Below are 19,508 nucleotides of genomic sequence, written 5' to 3' on the forward strand. Positions count from 1 at the left end.
TTACAAAGAACAAACAAAAATTCGAATTTAAAAAGATCGAATGTTTCGGTGAAAAACGCAACTCCGTTCATAATGACGTCACCACTAACATGAAAAAATTAAATAATTCCAGTCCCGGTGTATAAATTACTCAACGTTAAAAACAAAATATGAAAGAATGAAGAGCAGCAGCTAGTACGTAGATGCAAAATTATGTCATATCCGTTTTATGGAAAGACTTCCAGGCGGTTGCTAAGCTGTCAGAGTCTCTATGATTTATGCAGTGTTTGCTGAGGTGCGCCTTGTGTATCTCCATTTTTTCTATGTGTTTCACATCCTGTGCTGATCTGGTGGGTTTAATGATCTCCGCCTTGTCCCAATAAACCGTCACGTCCTGCTCCTTGGCGAATGCCGCCAGTACCGTACTATCTACGTTTTTATTGACTGCGTATTTATGTTCCTCGATCCTTTTTTTCAAATTCCTCATGGTGGCCCCTACGTACACAAGATCAGAGTTGAATCTATTATCTCTCAACGGTATCGAGTAAACTCCTGTGAGGGTGTCGTATCTATATCTTTCCTTGTCATTTCTCAAGAGTCTATAAACTGTGGGATTACGTCTATAAATTATGCGGATATTCCTTTTTCTGGCCACTTTCTTAGTAACTTGGTTTAAAAACGGTATGTAATTAAGGACAATCCTTTCTTTCTGCTCATTTTTCTTTATCTGTCGGCTGTGTGGCTGGTAAGACTTATTAAGGGTATCCATAGTTTGTCTTCTGTACCCATGTTGAATCACTATTTCGCGTATGTAATCTAACTCTCTGTACGTGTCATAAATGCTAGTACAGTGCGTGTGAGCTCTCTTTATCCATGATTTAAAAGCCGTTAATTTTAGGTGTTCCGGGTCCGCTGAATTCCTGGGAATGATGTACGGTTGATAAATTGGCTTACGGTATACTTTCGTTACTATGTGTCCCTCTCTGCATGTAATCTCCAAATCAAGGAAATTAACCTGTCGCTCACTTTCCTGTTCTAGCTTCAGTGTGAGGCCATAGGAGTTATCGTTGACCAAGTTTATAAAACGGTTTATATTCTGTTTATTTTTCCACAAAATGAAGATGTCATCCACGTACCTTGTGTAAATCACTATATCTTCCTGGAAGAACGGTAGGATGTAGTTTTCCAATTTACGTAGGACCAGCTCACAAATTAAAGGCGAAGTGGGGCTACCCATTGGAACCCCACATTCCTGTAAGTATGTCTTTCCTTCAAAGCCAAAGAATGACTATGAGAAATTAAACAAGCCAATTCTAATATGTCCTTATGATGTTTCGATGGATTCTCGATGTTATTGAATAGCGGACCCGGAACACCTAAAATTAACGGCTTTTAAATCATGAATAAAGAGAGCTCACACGCACTGTACTAGCATTTATGACACGTACAGAGAGTTAGATTACATACGCGAAATAGTGATTCAACATGGGTACAGAAGACAAACTATGGATACCCTTATTAAGTCTTACCAGCCACACAGCCGACAGATAAAGAAAAATGAGCAGAAAGAAAGGATTGTCCTTAATTACATACCGTTTTTAAACCAATTTACTAAGAAAGTGGCCAGAAAAAGGAATATCCGCATAATTTATAGACGTAATCCCACAGTTTATAGACTCTTGAGAAATGACAAGGAAAGATATAGATACGACACCCTCACAGGAGTTTACTCGATACCGTTGAGAGATAATAGATTCAACTCTGATCTTGTGTACGTAGGGGACACCATGAGGAATTTGAAAAAAAGGATCGAGGAACATAAATACGCAGTCAATAAAAACGTAGATAGTACGGTACTGGCGGCATTCGCCAAGGAGCAGGACGTGACGGTTTATTGGGACAAGGCGGAGATCATTAAACCCACCAGATCAGCACAGGATGTGAAACACATAGAAAAAATGGAGATACACAAGGCGCACCTCAGCAAACACTGCATAAATCATAGAGACTCTGACAGCTTAGCAACCGCCTGGAAGTCTTTCCATAAAACGGATATGACGTAATTTTGCATCTACGTACTAGCCGCTGCTCTTCATTCTTTCATATTTTGTTTTTAACGTTGAGTAATTTATACACCGGGACTGGAATTATTTAATTTTTTCATGTTAGTGGTGACGTCATTATGAACGGAGTTGCGTTTTTCACCGAAACATTCGATCTTTTTAAATTCGAATTTTTGTTTGTTCTTTGTAATCGGTAACTGATGAAGATCGCTAAAAGTGATTGAAAATGTTTTTATGACAATTTTAACAGTATGCTGGACAAATTTAGGCGTGAAATAGAGTTTATTCAGATATAGTTCCAGTAAGCATTTCTTATTATGCTAAACTGGCTGATGTAAATAGTACATTGAAGAGTTCTCCTTCAAAAAGCCTCAGAAAACTAGAATCGGAGATATCATACAGAAGTACTCAGAAAGCTACAAACAAGTTATGTCTTTGGCATACCATGTTTGCTGGTCCAGGATCTAAAGAAACCAGATAAAGAAAAGCATGTAGCCTACTGTAGTTGGCTTCGGTCATTTGTTGAAGAACATGGAATTGAGCAGCTTGATGAAATTTTCTTCACTGATGAAGCATTTGTAGTGTCTAAGAAGTATCAAAAGTACTCCAGACAATAACTTGGGTAAAATATATACATGAGGACTTTACATAGTGTGGCTTTATTAAACCTTATTTATTTTCTTTTCTTTACTTTCCTTATACTATCTTCCTGTAGTAACAATTTTACTTCCGTTTTCTATTTACTTAACCACGCGGTAGTTAGTCGACACATGTGGCCTGGACGGTAATAAAAACAAAAAGGGTGTGACACCGAGGGGTCGAGGGGTTACGTCAGAGGAGATAGGAGGACAGGAGCGAGAGGAAGGAAGATTTTTCGGAGAGAGAGAAAAACGGGACGAACAGAAACAAAGAAAGTTATTAAGGAACGGATCCGAGGTTTTTTTTCTTATTTATTACCGCCAGTCACCCCTTCGAACCAATTTTCAGTCTTATCATCTCTGTTTAATTCTCTTCCACCTTATCTTTCTCTAGGGCCCTGTACTTAGTTAAGCTAGATATAAGTTAGAATAAGTTCTTTGTCTTGTCGGCACGCGGGGACTAATTGATGACATTGTTACGCGCAGTCCCAAATGTATTTGTATTAGTAATTAGTAAGTGTGTGTAATCGTTTCTTTGTAAATTATTTATGTTCGCTGAAATTAATAAACCTTTTTTTTTATTCTATCAAAGCCGAGCGACTCTCAGGGTCTTGTTATTTCATATACTCGGCTAACAATAGACAACACCTTGACTTACAATTAACAAAGTTTTAATAATAGACAAATACATCAGAACTTACACTATTTACTACCAGATACAACTAACAACACTCGCAACAATTAATAGATCTTTTTTTGAGGAGCAAATCGTGTGATCTAAACAAAAATTAATTTTACACTATAATTTTACAGATGAAGGTTACTTGCTGAATCTCCCTAGTATAAGAACAATGAGAACACATTTTTTTTAAGAATCCAAGAATCCACTCTCAACAGTCTCAGCCACGTGGTTCACTGATGAGCTCAGAGAACGATAATATTAATCTTATCCAGTTACACACCCCCAACACTCAGTCTAATGATAATGATAATTTATCATGATGTATAACTTACTATGATGTGATCTGATTGCTTCTCGAGTGGCTTGCTACCACTCGTCCAAACCAGGTCATGTCCCTCTTTCTTCCTACTTTACTCCCCACTCCAAACAAGCCTCTGTATGTCTGATCCAAGTCCCAGTTAGAAAAAAGAAGATTCACCTGCACATGGGATGCCAATTTATACATCCCACCATCATACTATGTCACACCCTTCATGTGGTCACATACAACCAATCGTTGCACGGCAGATGGCACCACCCAAAAGGTGGTTCTACCAGAATGGAAATTATTAATATTTCTTCATTTACACAATTACAATTTCAGGCACGGACTAACAAAACATATTACACAAAGGACATAAACAAATACAAAAGTCATATGAAAAAAATTTATATAGTGACACAGCACTACACATTGTTTTGACTTCACATAGCCACTGACGTAAAGCATGGCTCCACCTCAGTGGCTATGTGAATAGTCAAAACAATAGGATTTAGTCATATGATAATCCCTATATTCTGCATAAAGGATCCTTGATGCTCAAAAAATTGGCATTTAGTGTGCTGTATCACATAATCAAATGGTGAAACCCATTTTCTTAAAAAAGATAGTAATTAGCATACTGTACCAAGACTATCACACAGTTTATTCTGCTGCTAGAGATTGATGAGTATGAGTTCTGGTTGCAGCAAGATGGTGCCACATGTCACATATCAAATGAAACACTGCAGTTATGAGAATTCTTTAGTGACCAACTTATTTCTAAAAGATTGTAGACCCCACAATTGCCAGATCTGTCACCCCCAGAATTTTCCTCTGGGAGTATCTCAAAGGAACCACATATATAAATAATCCATACACAACAGATGAACTAAACAGAAACACTATAATGGTGAATGCCAGCATCAGTTTTCAGGTACTTCACAAGGTAACATCAAACATGATAAAAAAAGCTGCACTCGTGAATGAGGAAAGCATTTCAAACATATAAACATGTTTCAAATCATATTGCCGTAGAAATCAAAAATGTAATACAGTAGAGAACCGAAAATCGGAATCAATTGGGGACTGGGGTTGTTCAGATTAGTGATTTGTTCCGATTACCGATTATGTACGAATAAATATATTAACCTGTCCGATGTTCAAATTTTTCTCCGTTGCATGTCGCTTTGTGTTGAATTTTCGTCGATTTTAAGCCTAACGAAAATTTTTATAATAATAATCGAGGCTATCATATCGTTAAAAATTATTTCTGCATTTTGTACAAACAAAATAAATATATTGAAGAATATAAAAACATGAAAATTATACTTTAGAAGTAAATTTAGTATCAAAAACGTTCGATTCAGCACGACACAGTCCGACTGAAAATCGTTCCGATTACTGGCGATTCCGATTAACGACTCTCTACTGTATATATTTAATGGAAATAAGAAAGATATTTTCCAGAACAACAAAAACGGATATAAGAGAATAAGAAATAAAAGCAACACACAAGAAGTATATTTTAATGGGTATTCAACAAAAATATTAAATAATTGGTATAACCAATTTATACTGAACAGATATAAAGTGAAAGAAAATCAAGAAATAAAACAGTATGTATCATTTCCTTATATAAAAGGCATATATAAAAAATATAATAAAACTCTTAATCAAAATCAAATTAAACTGGCTCCAACTCAAAATAATAGGTTATCCGATCTAATGATTATAAAAACTATTAAAAAGGACCTGTAGTGAATGGAATCGCCCAGGCGAGCGATCCCCGCTCTGTTTGTAAGATAACAGAAACTTTCGTAATTCAAAATCATAGCCGTTACGGAAGAACCGTTAGAAAAGATCCGTTGGGAAAGCTGTTGTGGTTTGAATCGACGATCAACGACGATTGGCTGTTGGAAAATGGCCGTTGGCCAGACTTTATGAAGACATCGAAGCTGATTGGTGGAGAATTCGAACGCCGGCTACTATATAAGAAGTAGTTTTCAGCAGGAAAAGGTGGATCGGTTCTATCTAGGGATCTCGCTATCTCTCTCTTTGGGATTTGCGGAAACCGGGTGTAAGTGGACTCCCATTGGACTATCACAAACTCTTCCTGATTCAGAGGCATTGCGAGTACTAAGTCTATTAGCGGAGGTCGTAAGGTGTTTTTCCGACGAACGTGTACGGAACATAGTCGGTTGTAACTTATATTAATGTATTGTGGATACCTAGTTGTAAACGTTATTTTGTATTTATTTTGTATGTTTGTCTCGTCAATATAAACGTTGTGTTTTGTCAATCCGACTGGTGTTATTTTGAACATTACTGGACCCATTAGAAGAAGGTGTGGTCTACAGACTTGAATGCACATGTAATATTCCAAGTTTTTATGTTGGTGAATGAAAGAGAAAACTGAAGATCAGATTGTCAGAACATTTATCATCTGTAAGATTAAAAATTAATAATTCTCCTATTTTTCATCATTGTAGTATTAATAATTGTGAAATTAATATTAATAATGTAAAAATTGTTTATAAAGAAAAAAATAATGTAAAAAGAAAAGTTAAAGAACATTTTGGCATAATTATGCAAAACAATATGGTTAATTTAAATACTATTATATTAACAGCTGCATGCTTGAAAACTTTTGTCAGATTTATAGATGAAAATCTGTAATAGGATATTGTTGATGTTTTAAACTGTACCCACTGATAGCCCTACTGAAGAGGTCTGTCTGGCAAAATGCATTTAGGGAATTTATTGACATAATAAAGTGTTTTCTTTGCACTTGGGATTGCCTTAACTTTTTTTACTTTTAACTTTTATTTCATTATTTACATAATGTTTTAAAGTTTTAAAATTATCTGCCCTCCATAAGTCAGAATGGAAAGAAAAATTGATTTTTCATGTATTATTTTTCTACAATACAATTACGTAAGATCAAATACAACCTCTTCAACCTTCAGATTTCCAGTACAAAATGACAAAAGTTAACGAACTAACGTTTTCGATTCTCCACTGAGATCTTCGTCAGGTTCACTGACGCTTGTCTCGGTGGAGAATCGAAAACGTTAGTTCATTAACTTTCATCATTTTGTACCAGAAATCTGAAAGGTTGAAGAGGTTGTATTTGATCTTATATGTACCGGTAGCCATTAGTGAAGATTGTTTTCTACAATTACGTAAGAATTTGATAAAATAATCTGACTCCATCGTTTTAAATAATTAATTTTGGTATATGTAAATGGGGGCAGATCCACATAGGGACTAAGAGGGCTTAAGCCCTGGGCCCCCAAAAATTGAATTATCATCATAAATTTTTAATACTTTTTCATTAACAATGAGCACTTATTGTATAGTAAAAAATAGTTAATATTAATAATATAATAATAATAATAATTTAGCATTATTTGTTTAATTGTAATCAATGTAATGTAATTGATCAGGTCACCACATTGCAATTTTAAACCCCAATTTAAAGATTTTTAATCTACAAAAAAATGGGGCTCCATTGGACTTCAATAAGCCCTAGGCCCCGAAAAACCTAGATCCATCCTGTATATAAACATATATTGTAATAAACATGATTTCATTTTGCTTTTCTTAAAGATCAGATTAGTAACTTTGTTTTTACTATCTTCTGTATTTTCATACCTTAATCTCACAAAAAAAAAATTGATTCTTAACACATATGCATGACTTTTCAATCACTCTGTATAACTTACTTTACTTGCAATAAATACTGATTCTGTTGTTATAAATTTGTCTCAAGTTGTCTATTAAAACAAAAATTTGTGGGTAAGCAAGTAAGAATTAGAGTGCATCATAGATTCAAGTAAATATGATATATCTTTTGGTATCTGGCTAATTGCCATTCTGTTTAAGTAATATTTTAATTTTTAAACCTTAATGCATAAAAATTTCATATTTTTAATCATATAATATAATTTAAAACTTACTGGTGGGCCAGGTGGACCTGTTGAACCTCGAGGACCTACAGGACCCTTAAAAATGTTTACGAAATTATTAATTAAAAAGTGTCTTCAAAAATAAATCAATAAATACAAATACAGAAATCAAATTACCACATGAGCCTGGAGAAATTGAAACATATCAGCAGGAAAAGCTGGACCTTTATCACCTCCGCCTCCACCTGTAGCAGCTAATTGAGTCCACCAAGCTGATAACTAAAAAGAGAAAACAAAATTATAAATAATTTTCATATATACTTGAGCAAGTAATTTATATATAAATTAATACTTATAATTAAAAAATTCTGTAGAGGAAATTAAAATACAAGCACGTAGATACATAATATCATCTTATAATAGATACATAATATATGAAGGAGAAAATAATATTACCTAAACAAGCTTGTTTAGGTAATATTATTTTCTCCTTCAGATGTAAATATTTTACTTTATATTTAGTAAATAAAAAATTAAATAATAATCATATGGAGAAAAATGTTCATTAATTAAATAATGTTTATTTCAGAGATTTATAAACATTATTTTATTCATTAAATAGTATATTTAATATATAATTTATTAAACTTTAAATTCAAAAATTTTAATTCTTCTTGTTTAATATCTTAAATTTAATATTATTTGTAAATATCAATTAAGAAATTTTATCAATAAAATTTCATATTGTGAGAAGTTTATTCACATAGAATTATTTGAAAATCAAAATATTTTCTATATAAAAAATTCATCATGTAAGATAATCTTAAAATCACACTATACATAGTATCTGTAAAAAAAACACTTTAATAATTTTAAATGTTATAAAAACTAAATTAATATTATAATCTTAAAACTAAATTTCCTATAAAAATATTGAAATCTGTATTTATTTGTATCATCACCAGAAATAAAATTTTTATCTCTTATTAAAAAAGAAAAAAAGACTATCATTCAGAATACTCAATCAATATTCCACAAAGTACGTAAATAAATAATCATCAACTAATGACTAGTTTAACTCATATCTTTTTGTCTAAAATCAAACATTATCTTAATCAATAAATTAACAATAAATGTAGTAATTCTTTTTAATTAATATCAAATAATCCAATTACAAAGTATTGTATTTTGATTTAAGATTTTTAATCATTCAATAATTATTAATCAAAAAATAATTAAAAGCAGACATAATTTTTAACCCTTCTGCAGTCTCATCTTTTTCAGGTTTACTATCCAAAAAGTGTCATGTTTTTATCATTGATATTTCATATATAATTCACCTTGATAAAAAAAATATGCAAAAAAATTAGCTTGTTTTTTTCTAAGAACAAAATAATTTTATTTATTTTATTTTTAATTTTAATAATTATTAATAATATTTATAAATAAACTAATTTTATTTATTTGTTTCAAATAAAAACTATTAGAAACAAGTCATAGTAATGCTTCCATATTCCAAAATGAACTCAATTTTTCTACCACAAATAGCTAAATAATTTCTGTAACATAATGCCATCTATTGGAGAAATAGTGAAATAAACATACAACAACAGTGAACACATCAAAGACATTAAAATAAAAATTGTTTGAGCATTTTTTACACCAAACCGTATGACGTACATCAAAGCCAAAAAAATAATCACTGCACATGGCAGTGATTATTGTTTTGGCTTTGATGACAGTGACTGAAAATAAATTCACACGTTATAAATTAACTTCAGTAAAAAGTTTGATGAGACAAAAATATTTTCAATCTTATTTGATAGGTATTCATCAGTTGAACATTCCAAAATAGAATATATTTGTCTGAGGTTCTGGACGGAACTCAAAATTTTGTGTTAAAGATGACGAATATCCAGCAGGACAATAAAACTCTCATCTTTTAAATTAAAACCAAAAGCGAAACTTAAAGTCTCACAAAAACAATAAAAGTTATTTCCATCAAAAAGGAAAACAAGTATGGAGAAGATGTGTTGAGAGAAAGACAGTGCCAAAACTGGTTCACAAAATTTCATTCTGGCAATTTCAATATTGAAGATCCACCACGTTCCGAATGATCAATTGAAGCCAATGAAAACAAAATAAAGGTACTGATTGAAGCAAACTGCCGAATAACATGTGAAATCACTAAGAGATTAAATTTGTTGAATTGAACTGTTTATGATTACTTGAAACAAATTGATTTTGTTACAAAGCTCAATATATGGGTTCCACATGTTCTTAAAGAGAGATGCTCTCTTTGGTGGGATTTTAAGAAAATTTTTTTTTTTGAGCTTTCACCTGACAATTTCACAATTGATTTGAAAGTGTACTGCCATCAAGTAAACAAACTGAGTAACATCATCAAACAAAAAAGGCTAGAATTGATCAACAAAAAAGGTGTAGTGTTTTACCACGATAATGCCAAATTTCACACAAGTTTGGTAACTCATCAGAAACTGTTACAGCTTGGATGGGATGTACTATCACACCCACCGTATTTGCCAGATCTGGAACCCTTGGATTATTACTTGTTCCAGTCTTTACAAAATTTTTTAAACAGTAAAGCATTTACTTCAAATGAGGATGTCAAAAATCACTTGGATCAGTTTTTTGTAAGCAAAGATCAAAACTTTTATAAATGTGGAATCATGCTACTACCAAAAAGATGGCAACAGGTATTTGACAAAAATGGTCAATATATAATTCAATTACATATTTATATATTATAAGAAAATATAAATTACTTTCTGAACAACCCAATAATTAATGGACAACCCCATTTCTGACTTCTATAAAACTGTTTAGCAATGTATTTGGTATCATCTGAAATCAATCAGAAAATACAGAAATGATATCACTTGATATCATTTCTGTATTTTTTGACAGTTTCAAATAACATAAAATGATATCCCTTGTAATCATTTCATCTATTGATATAAAATGATATCATGCCTTGTCATTTGGTAATTTGAAACTATCTAAAAATCACTTCAGATACAATATTACTTGATGTCATTTAAAAATGATGAAATGATATTTTTACTAGGGTTTTCAAAATGTTTAAAAATTTAATTAAATAGTTAATTAATAAATTATAAAAATATTGATAATTACATATAAAAATAAACCTGATATGTGTTAATAATCAAATGATACAGCTTGATTCTTATCGGGCTATACTATGGCTGATTAAATATTAAACTATTAAGTAATTTGCATTAGAGGTAGGTGATTAATCTCATGTTAAATTTAATTAATCATCAGTTTAATTAGCTATATTGTAGCCCAATAAGAATCTGGCTATATCATTTGATTATTAAAATATTGACAGATAATGATAAATGACAATCTCTCAAATTAAACAGATATTTAATACTATATTAATAATTTGATGACTAATTAGTTAACTGTCTAAATGCCAGTAATCATTGTTTATTGCAAAAGTATATTTCTAATAGCAAATTCAGTTCAATAAGTTCTTAACAATAAAAAGTTTAGATTAGTCTACAATTAAAATATAATAGTCTTCACATATTAAAAATAGTTAAGCAAACATTAACAGAATTTGTGAAAAAAGGACAGCAAATATTTTATCTAAATATATTTTAAATTATCAATAAAAATATATAAATAATATGATAATTAACAGAATAAGAAGAATAGCAATATAAATTATTCCCAATTTTTATTTTGCTTTTAATTATAACTATAACTTGAGTACCAAATTTGTTTTGAGAGACTTAGGTTGCTTTTTACTGCAAAATAAACAATTGAGTAACTTTCAAAAATCTATAATGGCATACCATTAATTTAGTAAAAAGTTTTGAGATCATTAATTTGATATTGAGAGATTTCCAAATAAAAATTATTTCTAATAAAATAAATAACTTACTGGAATATAAAAAATGAAAACAAAACACCTTGGTATTTCCAGCAACAATAGAAGCAATAGAATAGAATGGCAATGGAATAGAAGCATTCTATTTTATGTTCCATTTGCAATTTAAAGAGTAACTGAAGAGGACTATTAAAAATAGTCGAAAATGTTTTTATTAAATTTACTTTGTTGCTGGAAATACCAAGGTGTTTTGTTTTCATTCAAAAATTATTTCTGTAATTCTTTTTTATTACTAAACACATTAACTAGTACTTATGAATATACAAGGGCTGATCACTTAATTTGTGAAATAATGCTAGATTTTTTTCCTTTTGTCATCTACATCTTCCTGGATTTTTCTTGCTCAACTTGTATAGCCTTTACTTGTCATTGCCATACTCACACATATGCTTTTGGAATCTATTTTTGGACAGATGCTGAAAAATTGTCACTGTGGCTTACATTTCTTCTCATCAGATAAAAAGAACTTGCTTTTCTGTTTTTCTAAACACAAAAGCAGAAAGAAATAACACAGGGGATATGAACATGGGGGATATGGCAAAACTTCAGTTATAATTGTAATCTGGGCTCTGCAATATTAGTAGTGTAGGAATTAGCAATTTACAAAAGATTTAGCATTTTTATGATAGAGAAAAAATATCATATTAGCAAGTTCTGAATATTTTTCATAATGGCACATCAAGTTTTACTTTAAGAATCTGGTATGCTTCCTTCTTCAGAGTTGTTCCTCGGGATGCAAAATGTTCAAATACATATTTTGTACCTCAAACACAAATGAAATGAGCCATATTTCTCAACATTGTTCTTATTTCATTTGTCTTAGTTCTTTCTTCAAAATGATCATCACTGAAAGGCTATTAATAGAAGATTTTCAAAAGCTGACAAGAGTTGAACAACATCTATGAATTCAGGTCACAAAAATTTAGAGAAAATGCAACTAATATATTTTCCCAGAAATTTGCATGGGAAAAATATGGAAATGATTGCACAAATTAAATGGTCAGCCCTTGTATTTGGAATCTTAATTTTTCATTTAATTTTTATTTGAAATAATTAACAATTATTTTTCAGTTTTTTTTTCTAAATTTACTATTGCCTTAATGATAATTCCAAATTTACAGTGCAATTGTTCTAAAATTTCTTTTAATAAACATTAAAAATAATAATAATAATATTTATTTCAAGCAATTCCTTCTTACATCTGGTCCTGATCCTGGTGGTCCTGGTGGCCCTGGTGGTCCTGGTACACCATGCGATCCAGGTACTCCTGGACTACCCTACAGCAAAAATAAATAAATAAATAAATCATCTTTTTTATAACTAATTTTTTAAAATTCATTCTCTTTCCTTTAAAAATAAACTATAATAATTGCTACAATTATTAATTTAAAGAAAGACTGGCCTGAGCATGCAAACCATCTGATATCATGAAGAACAAGAGAATCTACAAGGCTTTCAAGAACTATGTGCACAAACTACTGACTACTCTAAACAACTGACTTTGCTCTTTACATAACACATTAGGGATGATAAACAACTTGTATAGTATGTATTACAGTGGTGCCTCATATAACGTACTTAATCCGTTCCAGGTGCATGTTCGTTAAGTGAAACATCCGTTATACGAAACGCATTTTTCCATAGAAATACATGTTAAAACATCTAATTCGTTCCGCAGCATAAAATAACTGTACTGTATCATAAAAAAATGAACATGAGGTGCGTTCTTTTATTCCTCCGCGTAACTCTGCGCGAGCAACATCCGTTTAAAAATTCCTGCGAAACGCGTTCCTAAATTCCGGTGGAAGTGCACGCCGTCTAACGGCAAAAACGGTGTTTGTAGCAGTAGTTTACAGTGGAAAGCAACATGGTGTCCTCCATGGCTCAGATAGTTTCATTTTCGGGTCCATTATGTGGTTTTATGAATGAAAATTTAGAAATTGTGAAAGCGCGAGTTAGCGCACGCAGTGATGTAAGTGTCTTTACGAATTTTTTTCGAATGGTAGCCGCATTCTAATTTTTTCATGGCTATTTTGAATGCTCTTTCAACAAATAATCCATTTTATGGTTAAATTTTACAATTAAGACTCTTCTTTTGCCTTTAAAAGCTCATATTTTAGAATTATAGATTCCTCCATCACGATACTATCGATAGTGCGGGCGCTGCCATCTTTCTTTCTTTCACCGTCATTCCTAAATGCCTACAAGCAGCAGCGCGCTCCCGTAGTAGCGGAGATGCAGAGTGACCGCTATTAAAGAACGCATGCATGGAGCAGTCACCAATTATGCTGGAAAGTCTGTTGTTCGCAGCCAGTCCGTTGCTAGAGTCACGTAACGGCCAAACAGAAAGTCCATTGTTCACAGTGTCCGTTATTCGAGGCGTACGTTATACGAGGCACCACTGTATATGGACTGTCCACAAGAACTGGACCAACACATAAACTAATGTTAAATCACCCTCCATGTCTCTGTACCCATACAAAAGCTTTTATGTGGGTGCTTCCACTGTGATATTGTATTCGTCTCACATAAGTGTATTACTCTTGACTTATGTTTCCATTGTGCGTAAAATGCAATCTCATTGTTTATTACCTGCGCTATCCATTACTTTGGTTACGATATACTATAATTATCTGTATGTGACTTGTAATCATACATATGCAAACTGTAATTTTGTGTAGTTTTGTTTTCAGAGAACAGAATTCCGGCAGGCACAACGAGACTTCACTTCCTCTCCCCTTTCCTACTCTCCCCCTCTATTCTCACATAACTATTAAACTGACCTTCCTTAACTTCACTCTTCTGTGGCTATACCTCTGAGTGCAGCCAACAATTCTTTCTCCTATGTAATATAAACTATCCTGAGTATGAGATTTCAATTTTCATCAAAATCTTTTATTTAAAAAATATAGCTACTGCAAAGAAATTTGGTGCTGCTGTCCCCTTGATATGCATATTACATATGTTTTCTAACAAATTTTGAGAGTTAAGAAATCAAGTGCAATAATTTTAATCACATCTGTAATTAAAATTACAGATGTGATTACAGATATGGAATGTGAAATTGACAATTACATCAAAAATATAGCTCTATGTGCCTTTCATCTCCATGCACTAAAAATTGCATTTTCAATTTTTCATAAGATTCCAAGTTCTCAAAGGACCATAAATTATTTTAAGTGCCAAAATTCCTTAAGTACCAAGTGGGCATTGCTGTTTTGTTGACAGAAGAGTTTAATGCACAATCAAATAAAGTGAGCATTATGACAATTTACCTGTCAATGAATCATAAAAAATGTTTTATGACTCTTTTTATACCTAAAATTTAGAAAATTTACATTCTATAGAAAACATTTTGATCTGTTGAATTTATACTGTATTTTTATTTTTGCTTTTCAATGTCCTCATTTTGATTATATTGTATACATTTCTACTGTTTTTATCACATTGCATGTTCATTATTGTTATTTATTTGCTTTTATTGATATTAAAGAGTTTGTTATCAAGGGGCAATTCTTTCTTGTCTCTTAAACATTTTCTGTATTAACTAAACAAATATGTAATATACACAATAAGGAAATAGTAGTGCCAACTTTCATCCTAATGGCTAAATTTTGAAGTAAAATTTTTTCCTGAAAATCAAAACTGCTTATTCGGAGCAGTATGTATACAAAATGTGGTTGAAATTTGCCCAATAGTTCTTTCTATAAAATGCTCTGAACATCTACTACTTAATTATGATCATTCTACATATGATTGTAATTTTCATTAATTTTTTTACATGAAACAATAGTAGCTTAAGAATAAATTTTCTTACAATAAGTTAAAAACTGTGAAATCTGCAAATATGCAAAAAATGTAATGCAAATTTTTTCCAAGAGATTGTAAACATCTGCTGATAGAAAAACTATCAAATAGTTTCGGGTTGGATGTCACCCCGATTGTCAGAAATCTGATGGAAAAGTTGACACATAGGTGTCAGAAAATACGTTGTCATCATCAACACGGATGATCACGTGATCCCTTTCCCATGACAATCAAATAAAAGCTTGAGCCCCTGGAAGCTCAGGGCGATCCAAAGGAAGTTATACTTGTGAATGTGACACATTCGTCTCCCAGCTCACAAAAGGAGAAAACTCTAGTAGAAGACAGATCACGGCTTCAAATTTCCATACAGCTCGCCATATCGTCATATTGTCTAGGACTTCAATTCCTATGAACTAATCAACGCATTTCGTTTGTTTCCCCATAGAGGTATTTTGTTAGCCAATTCTGAACTCTCTCTCTCAGCAATGGGAATAGGTTTAGTCTAGAGTGGCCCTTTTGTATATATTTAATATTTAAGCGCATTTAACCGAGTTAGCTTTGTAGACTTTTTGCATGTTAACCTTAGATATTAATAAATGCTTAGTTATTTTATTTAACCTGTCCCCTGTCACTCCCAACCACCTGTTGACTTGCTCCACCTCCCTTGCGATAAACAACGTCGGTGAGTTTTACCAACTTGACGTGTAAGTGGCAATTAGGGTATTGACCCTAAGCCCTCGTATTCTCACAAAACAAATGCATAACTAAATAGTTAAAGCAAATGCATGAAACTTACTCGTTCTCCTGGTCTCCCAGGTATACCACTTTCACCAGGATAACCCTTAAAAAATAATTATGTCAATGGAATAAAAATAAATTTATAAAACAAAATTAAAAGTTAATTGCTGTAAGATAATTTTATAATAAATTATTATTATTATTATGTTGGGTTAAGTGAGATATACTCTGTTAACACCGGTGGCTGTGTACTATGCCGGACCAAAGTCAAGGCATAGTAACCAAAACAGAAATTAAAGAAGTGTATCAGTGTGTGTGTCTGTATTCAGGAATTTTCTCACAATATGACATGTATTCAATATGGTGGCCTTCTGTAGTGTAATGTATGTGTTTCTATTCAATTGTAATGTGCCTAGGTTTTTGTGTAGTGTGTGTGGTATGACACCTGTAGAAGAGAGAACAACAGGTACAATAAGCACCCTATCCATCCTCCACAGACGCCTTATTTCCTGGGCAAGTTCTGCATACTTACTAATTTTTTCAGTGCATGTATTTTGTATATTGTGAGTGTTTGAAATGGATATGTCTATAATGTATGTGATTTTATTGTGTTTGTCAATGAGTGTGATGTCTGGTCTGTTGTGGTAAATTGTTTTATCTGTGATTATGGCTCTGTCGTAGTACATTTTGAGCGTGTTGTTTTTCAATACTGTCTGTGGAATGTATTTGTAGTATGGTTCGTGGATGTCTGCTAATTTGTGTTTCTTTGCAAGCTCTTGGTGTATTATATTTGTTACTTGATTATGTCTGTGTAAATAATCTGTCTGTGCCAAGAGCTTGCAACCAGAGGTGATGTGTTGTATAGTTTCTGGTGTGATGTGACATTTTCTGCATGTGTCATTTGTGAGTGTTGCATCTTTGAGTATGTGTTTTCTGTAGTTTTTAGTATTTATGACCTGATCCTGTATGGCGATCATGAATCCTTCCGTCTCCCGAAAGAGGCATCCCCAAGCTAACCAGCTGTTTGACACAGTTTTGCTGGATCCTGGGCCATATCATAAGGATGCCTGCTATGGAGTGCCTTTCAAGCCCACGATTGCTTAATGGTGTCTATGCTTTTTATATGTTGTGTTGTGTCCATATGTTGTGAGTGTAAGTTTAATGGTGTGTTATTCGAGTCTGCTAGAGTTACTGCTTTATGTAATTGTGATGTTTCTTGTTTTTTATAGAAAAACTCTCGCAGTGACTGTATTTGTTTGTAGTGAAGGTTAACTATGTCAATCAGGCCATGTCCACCATCTTTACGTGGAAGAGTTAATCTTTCTGTGGCGGATTTAGAATGATGTTGTTTATGCTTAGTAAGTGTTGTTCTTGTTTTCCTTTGGAGTTGCTCAAGATCTGTGTGAGTCCAATGTATAACTTCAAAAGAATATGTGAGTACTGGGATGACATATGTGTTTATTGCTTTATCTGTGTGTTTTGCATTTAACCGTGTTCTGAGAATAGTATTTAACCTACTTTGGTATTCTTTAATTAATCTTCGCTTTATTTGTGTATGTTCTGTTAGTTTGGCCTGTTGGAATCCTAAATATTTGTAGAACTCACCCTCTTCCATGGATTCAATAACATCTCCATTTCCAAGTGCAAAATCTTCTTTCTTCAGGATTCCTTTTTCTATGTGAACTGTTTTGCATTTATCTAGGCCAAATTCCATTTGTATGTCCTTGGTGTATGAATGTGTGATTTGTAGGAGTTGATGAAGTTGTTTTTGTGTGGATGCATAAAGTTTTATGTCATCCATGTACAGTACATGAGATGTGACAGTGTAAACTGTGTTGTTTTTTCGTGTCTGATATTGTAACCATATTGCGTGTTGTTTAACATGTTGGATAATGGGTTCAGGGCTAAGCAGAACCAGAGAGGACTCAAGGAATCTCCTTGAAAAATTCCTCGCCTAATAAAAATTTGGTTTGTTTGTATGGAAGTGTTACTAACCCTGAGATGTAGTGTTTTCTCCAGTGCTGCATAGTGTTTTGAAAGAATGCAATGAGTGATGGATGTATTTTGTACATATGTAGAATATGTAGCAGCCAACTGTGTGGAACACTGTCGAATGCTTTTCTGTAGTCTATATATGCCATGTGTATGTTTCTGTGTTGTTTGTGTGCTTGCCGTAGAATGACTGAATTTATAAGTAACTGTTCTTTGTATCCCTTGTGATTTCTACGGCAACCTTTTTGTTGTTCTGTTAGAATGTCGTGTTCTTCAATATGTTTGTATATTTTGTTTGTGATACAGGATGTCAATAATTTGTAGAGTGTTGGAAGACATGTAATTGGTCTGTATTGTGTGGGGTCTGTGGTATTGTTGTTTTTAGGTTTCATGTAGGTGATGCCCTGAGTAAGAAAATTTGGCATGTCTTGTGGATTGATGATGATGTGTGTTAGGTGTTTAGCTAGTTCCTGGTGCAGTGATGTGAACTTTTAGTACCAGAAATTGTGAATGTTGTCTACACCAGGTGTCTTCCAGTTGTGTGTTCTGTTAACAGTGTATTGGAAATCATGTATGTTTATTTCAGCACAGGGCATAGTTGGTATGTTGTGCAAGTTTCTGTTCTCCTCCTCGATCCAGTCTGCATCAGCATTATGCGTGACAGCACTGGACCAAAGAGAAGACCAATATGTTGTGAGTTCTTCTTCTGTTGGTGTGCCACTGTGCTGTGTATCAGTGTTTGCATTGTTATTAATTTGTCTGTAAAAGAGTTTTTCATTGTTTGTAAATAATTTATTTTGTTGTTTTCGTAGTGTACATGTTTTGTAATGTTTGAGTCTACATGCTTTGGCAGCAAGTTTTTGTTTTAGTGTATCAATGTATTCTGTAATGTGTGTGTTGTGATGTTCATGTTTTGTGTGTGTTTTTATTTTCTTGAAAATGTTTTTGAGCTGTTTCCTTAATTTGGGTGTTATGTTGTTTTTAGTGTATTGTGTCAGCCTGCCTAATTGCTGTCTAATGTCATTTATTTGTGTTTCTATTCTTCTCTGCCAGGCAGGCTTGTGATAGAATTTTGTTTTCTGTGTATTTGTCTGTGATTGTACTTTCAGTCCATGGTGTGTCACTACTGTTACTGCCCCAGCATAAACTAATGTATGAATGTCTGCGAGTGTAGAAATTGAATGAATGTAGTGTGGTAGTAAGTGAGTGTTTACATAATTTAGTGTTTTTCCTACTTCTTTTGATGTGTTGATTTTTGGTATTCGTGGTCTTTGTGTGGGATCTGTGCCTGTATATTTAGTGAGTGTTTCCTGAAATATAAGTGAGAGCGTATTAACTAAATCCATGTCTATGTTATCAGTGATGGATAAAGAAGTGTCTGTAGTATCATTAGTGGTAATTGTTGTATGTGTGTTATTATCAATGCTTGTTGCTGGATTATCCTGACAGGTTACATGATC

The 19,508-nt window shown here is 32.7% G+C and overlaps 1 protein-coding gene across 2 annotated transcripts in view; it reads right to left on the reverse strand.

Annotated features, from left to right (window-relative positions):
* LOC136978735 (collagen alpha-1(II) chain-like) overlaps window positions 1-19,508 on the reverse strand; it is a 107,408-nt gene that overhangs the window by 60,103 nt on the left and 27,797 nt on the right. For both annotated transcript variants that reach the window (XM_067274542.1, XM_067274534.1), the window contains exons 5-8: window positions 16,115-16,159; window positions 12,711-12,788; window positions 7,749-7,850; window positions 7,623-7,667 (exon numbers count right to left, since the gene is read on the reverse strand). In XM_067274542.1, the coding sequence (XP_067130643.1) occupies window positions 7,623-7,667; window positions 7,749-7,850; window positions 12,711-12,788; window positions 16,115-16,159 (270 nt within the window). The remainder of the gene's footprint in view (window positions 1-7,622; window positions 7,668-7,748; window positions 7,851-12,710; window positions 12,789-16,114; window positions 16,160-19,508) is intronic.

The sequence above is a fragment of the Centruroides vittatus genome, unplaced genomic scaffold (assembly GCF_030686945.1).
Source record: "Centruroides vittatus isolate TY-2023 unplaced genomic scaffold, ASM3068694v2 contig_1154, whole genome shotgun sequence".
In the NCBI taxonomy this organism is placed as follows: domain Eukaryota; kingdom Metazoa; phylum Arthropoda; class Arachnida; order Scorpiones; family Buthidae; genus Centruroides; species Centruroides vittatus.